General features: G+C 41.5%; 1 protein-coding gene across 1 annotated transcript in view; it reads right to left on the bottom strand.

Annotated features, from left to right (window-relative positions):
- Positions 1–2,179: 2,179 nt before the first annotated feature.
- MOCOS (molybdenum cofactor sulfurase) overlaps positions 2,180–6,000 on the bottom strand; it is a 206,858-nt gene continuing 203,037 nt past the window's right edge. Inside the window, exon 15 of the mRNA XM_009330479.1 lies at positions 2,180–5,765. Coding sequence (XP_009328754.1) covers positions 5,619–5,765 — 147 coding nt within the window. The 3' untranslated portion in view covers positions 2,180–5,618. The remainder of the gene's footprint in view (positions 5,766–6,000) is intronic.

Raw genomic sequence — 6,000 nt, 5'->3', positions numbered from 1 at the left:
GTAGTCTTCTAGTTTTGTTTTGCTTTGGGAAATACTAACTCACAAACTTTTCAACAGCTTTATCTGATTCATCTATTATAAGTACCAGAAAACAACAGACTTGACATTAGATCATGGCTGGCTTTTCGAACACAGCCTCATGGAAAACACAGCCCTTTCAGAACCCAAAAGCTGATTTCATTTCTGGACTGAGGAACCATCTCTGCATTAACAATCCTGGCCAGAGTACTTTAATCCAGATGGGACACTTACCTCTGAAAAACAGCAAGAAGCATGAGACGGGCTCAAAAGTGGAATATACTGGTTATCTAGGAGAAGGTGATGTTGATGTCCATATTTGCAGTGTGTTGACAAGTTCTGGTTGCAAGTCTGGAATAGATCGGCTCTCAGAAGAAACTGGGTTTAACATAGAAATGCACCTAATTATAGGCTACGCATGAGCCATGCAAGGCAAGAGGCTCTTCATTTGAGATCAATGTCCTTTCAAATTTGCCATGAAACTGCTGTACTAAATCAAATTCCCTGATTTCTCACATTTCGTCTTACTTGGCGGGTATTTGAGAACCCCCTCGGCAATTTTCTGTGGCAGATGCTACAACATGCATTGTTTTATTTGTCCCCTTTCCCCATCCTGCCTTTGCCATGGTCTGTTCCCCAGCAGCTCAGTTCTTGAGTATCACCCCTCCGGGACGACTTCACGGCACCAGCAGAAAGATAACTAACTTGCTCTGTGACACATAGTTCTGGGATTATTACACAGAGGTTTCTGATGTACTTCTGCACACGGCAGTGATGCTCAAGGATGCCCCATGTCAGACCTCCCTAACATCTCTCCCTGTCCGCAGTCCCAAGTGAGTCACTTCGCTCCTTATGCAGGGCACCTGCCTATTTTCTTTTCTGCTGGAAGGGACCCACAACTGCCATCACACTGAGTGAGCAGCAAAGTAAGCTAGTTGACACGAAAGGGAGGAAGAGGCCTCTTAAATGGCACCTTGCTTAAGAGGCACCTCTCTGTCGATGACTTACTCTGAGTTCTCTGAATCCTATTTATGGGCCTGAGGATACCTATGTCCTTTCATTCCTAAAAAAATTACAAACTGGGTGGTGAAGGCGTGTGTATCACTACCTCCTTTTAAACTTTGACTGTAGGAGATGCCACTTTTCTTTCCCTCCCACTTTTTTTCCTTTTCACTCTGGCCTTGCGGCTGGTGCACCTAGCAAGAAGTCAGAAATATGGGTTCATTTCCATTTCTGCTTTTGAGGACTCAAACTCATTTTTCCCCTAATGGCCTATTCCAAAATATGCTTGGGGTGTTCTCCTCTGTTCTTGCCGAAGTTCCACCTTGTACTTAAATGCTGGTGGCCGGAGGAAGGAGACAGGCCTCTGTAACCCACTGTCTCACATGCCCAGAGAGGAGCAGCGCTCTGCCTTCTCCTCCCTTCTCCGGGGGCTGCGTCTACGTTTTGTCCAAGTAGCTGCCTCATGACAGCTGTATAATCAGAGGTCAGGGACGTACCCACATCTTTCACCTCCATAGGAGTGACTTACCTGTTGGGTTAGAGAGTCATGCTCTTCTTCCCCTCCCACCCTCAGTGAATCCAACAGAGCATGAACGAGTAGCTCGGAGTCACCTGTGGATCTTGCCTCACTGTGCCCATGTTCTTCTCTCTCTGGCCCAGTGAATCACAGATCATTTCCATGTAAACCTCATGAGAAGGGAGGGACAAGCCTTCCCTGCGATTCCCACACACACCCAGTCCTGTAAAGTCCCCAGTCTCGCCTACCGACTGATGGGTTAGGCAGCGGAGAAAGACAGTGTTGGATCCCTCCAGGCAAAGGAGGGAAATGAACCTTCTCTCCTCCAACACCCTTGGTGAGAGCTCCAACCTCTGGATAACAGAGATGGCTCCAACAGGACTGCCTCTGGACATATTTGAAAAGAAACCGGTGATTATTAGTGCATTTTGTGCAGGGCCTGAGCTGAGTGTGCAACTGATCGGCATGCTGACTAGGCAGACGGAGGCCGTCAGCGCAATAGCTGGAGGAACACCTCACCTGCGAATCCCAGCAGCGATGAGACATCCCTTCAGTCCTGAGCCCAGCAATGCCTCCAAGCAGAATTTAGCATCTCATGAGCTCAAAGGTCAAGAATGCAACCACCACCAGTAGACACGTCAAGCGCAATATGTATTTTATTGGTTTCATTTCCAAGAAAGTTAAAAACTAGACTGAAGAAGAAATGCGTAGCATAATCTCTACAATTTATGAACAATCACGTTTTTTATGCAGTCCTTCCTTTTGATTTGTGTATAATGTTGACAGAAGGCTGACCTAAAATTTTGACCATATTTTGAAGGATGACATTGAAAGTATATAAATCATAAACTGTATCTGAAATAGCCTAGTCATATCAGAGAACAGAGAGTTCAGAGGCTTCTCCTAAAAATTCTGACTCCTGTTGTGCGATTTCAGCCTCCTGGCTATTATTAGAGCTTGTAATAATCACCATTTTTGCCTTGAGATTTGAGAAGGAGTAAGTCCTACAGAAAATGGAATGTGTCTGGAAAATTCATTGTAAGGAAATACAGACTTAGTTTTCAAATATATAGAGGACTTTCTACATACAGCACTCTGGAAATACTGCATTAAGTACATTTCTTATCCATATAAGGTAAACATATATCTGCAATTAGTCCAAAGATTTAATTTTGCAGCAATGAGAGTACTTAGATGAAAGAGCCTGCATTCATATGAAATGGTCTTTTTTCTGTATTCTCTGAAGATTGAGAAGTCACCCCTTATAGAACATATGATCTTTCTATGTCATATGTACAGTGTTTCAAAGTGTTTATGCCCTTTTCGTTCCTGCAGTACCTGGGTTTGCATTATGCTAAGTTTCTTCTTTCTTGGATTTTTTTTCACATTATGGAAGGGATGTTCTTTCTACAAACTCACAGCACATGTCATTTAAAAGTGATTCTTCCTACTTCAAGATTTTCCACAGAGTATTGGCACTGAGAATTTGTCTTCATTGATGTGAAGACATATCAATACTGGCAGGAACACTCCACTTACTAGAAGGGAAATACTATCCTTGGTTGAGATGAAATATTCCTTATGTCTCTTCCATCAATCTGAAACGTTGTGACATTTCCTATCACCGTAGCACGAGGATGTTCCTTTTGGGAAATGCACAGAATATACTAATGAGTATGTTCATACATCAGAGAAGATCTTTTTTTCCCCCTGTAAAATGACAAAATTATTCTTGATCTAATATTACTAAGCTGCAGCAGAGAGAAAGTGTAATTGCCTGTAAATAATAGGTCAAAATGACCAAGCATGAGATCTTTAAAGTTCAAATCCTCTCATCCTTAGTTATCAAACATTGCATTAAGGCTATTCACAAACAGTATTTGTCAAGCCACTGCGTACAAAAGTGACTTATTTTGTAGTAATCCCAATAACAAGTGAAACAGAGCTTGCTGAGGTTTGCTTTCAATTTCCTTTTCTAACTTCTGTGCCATTTTAAACAAATGACATACTGGTGAGGTGGAGAGGACAGAGCAAAGTGCCAGAGATCACCTGAAGGTCAGTATACAGCGGGTCTCTTCATATTAAATTTGCCAGAGCTGCGCTGGCTTTCTATCCAACAAAACAATGTTCCGCGTAACAGAAAGGCAAAGAGTGAAACAGTTAAGAGATTTAGATACCAGGAAACTGCTTTTCAAGGTTCCAAAAATCCTGCTCATTACAACATCACATAATTGACTATTAGACAGATAAAACCCCTGCTTTTCAAAGCAGACATCAAGGAGCAGCGTTTGGGCTCTGAAGTGGAAGGTACAACTCTCAAAACTGATCCTCGGTTTACATACATATGAAACACCTCTCCCTTTCCACGTATTTTATGGCAGGTTGTAAGAAACAGATAATGTCTCTTCTCATTTCCATTACAAAGCTCTGCTGAGAGACTACTAAGAGTCTGTTCCAGCTGAAGTGAGTAAAACCAGTTCTTCAAAAGAACAAAAAAAAAAAAAAAGAAAGAAGAAACCAATTTTAAAAAAAAAGAGAAAGAAGAGAAAGAAAAAAGACCATCTTTGAATTCTGATTCACACACTGTGCGATGCGCTTCCCTTTTCCCATTGTACGCTGCTCTGCAGTAGTCGCTCCCCTTTCAGAATGACTGTTTGACCAATTCTTTCACAAAGCCACCTGCTCCCCTCCAGGGATATACTCAAACAACTCAAGGATTGCTTCAGCCAGAAGCACTTTCGCACAGTTTGAGCCAAAATTGCATCAAGGAAGACCTAAATCATGCTGGATGAGAGTTCTGATGGTGCTTTTAGCAGGGTCAAAATTGCCCAAATGGCAACAGAGCAGCCAATCTACGAGAATTTCCCCTTCCAGAAGGACTTCCTGGAAGCATGAAATCGTCCTGTGGCTGGCTGGAAACATGTTGGGGGTCATAAAACACCTGGCCTTGATGTGTTCAGTCTTGCATTACATTGACTTTCCATGTGGCTTTTTTGCTGTGTGGCTTGCTTTATTTATTTTTTAAATTTTCACAATAATTGATATTTCAGACTAAGTCCTAGGTTTCAGACATTTGCTCTCAGAAATCAGAAAGCATGAGTCATATTTAGGAGAGTAAAGAACTAAAAAGCCTTCTAAGAAGGACATTATCAAATGCACAAAGAGTAAGAAAAAAGAATACTTTGACCTGTTTGGGATGGAGAAGCATCTAAACTTTCAAGAGTTCCCTTAAGTGGCCATTAGAGACCACTGAGGATAAACAAATTTTGTATAGAAAACGTGACTGTATTAGTTGAAAAATCTCTAATTAGAAAAAATGTGTCAACATCCACAAATATGTAAGGAAATAAGTGTGTAGGAAGTCATCACATAAAATAAATCAGATGGAAATGTAGCAAATGGGAATGAGAGAAAGAGGTCGAGAACAAATGGATGAAATTGCTTCACAGGGAACGTGTTCTGCAAACGGCATACTGAATCTTCACCGAGCTTTGTGCCTTTTTGGCATCCTCACACACCACTTCCGAAGAGGGGGAGACAGATTTCCCAGTAACAGCTCCCTCTTCTCCGGTGCTTTCAGACTGTCTACACATCACCTTCAGTTTCGTTTTTGAAAAGTTGAATGGACTGCTCCTCTCGTGCCACTCTCCCACTGTTCCCTTCCCACCCACGTCGTTTCTAAAATATGTCCTGCATCCTCTCTCCCAATTGTGGTTTTAACAAAGCAACATAAGGAAGTAGTGTATTGTTGTGTTTACTTTCCTTCACTGAGCTGTGGGTTTCTGACAACGATGCTGGGCTTGTTTTGGGAGTCGTCCACCAGTAAAACTTGATCAAACCTGTTGCATCCTGAAGCAATTGAGCAAAATAGAGTTATGGCTGCTGTAACCTAATCACAAGCAAAAACATGTAGGTGAGCTGTAATTATCAAGGGTTCTGCCATCTGATAACATTTACAGCAAACAGAAAATTAAAAGACTTAAATCAGAAGCAAATGAGTGGAAGCTTTTTCTTTTTTTTGAATAACTGACTACTGACTTTTCCCTGGAGTTGCATATAAATCTCATCTCCACCAGAGAATCTATCCTGAGTATTTTTCTTCACTGGATGTCGGGGGCTGAATTTCTGTATTCTCCTTCAGCACTGGAAGTACTTGAGACCCAACCGATAAAATATCTGGAAAGGATGAGCGCGAGGTCTGGTTCATCAGGTATATGCCAAAGTTTGTCTGAAAAAAGCAAAATATTCATAGAGACGCAACTCATGCTAAAGTAATCAGATCTATAGAGCATCTCACAACCCAGGTATGTTTAGAAAAACAATATTGCTTTAAGAATAAGGAGGTATGTACTATCTCCATGTAATTAAGAACATTTTAAACTAATTAACTATAATAGACTGGTAAACAAAAGCTAACCCCGTGCTATTCAAGAAGAATATCTTAAGTAAGTGGATAAATAATG

Source organism: Pygoscelis adeliae, unplaced genomic scaffold, assembly GCF_000699105.1.
Source record: "Pygoscelis adeliae isolate BGI_AS28 unplaced genomic scaffold, ASM69910v1 Scaffold78, whole genome shotgun sequence".
Taxonomy (NCBI): Eukaryota; Metazoa; Chordata; class Aves; order Sphenisciformes; family Spheniscidae; genus Pygoscelis; species Pygoscelis adeliae.
The sequence above is the reverse complement of the archived record's forward strand: the minus strand, read 5'-3'. Positions and strand labels throughout refer to the sequence as shown.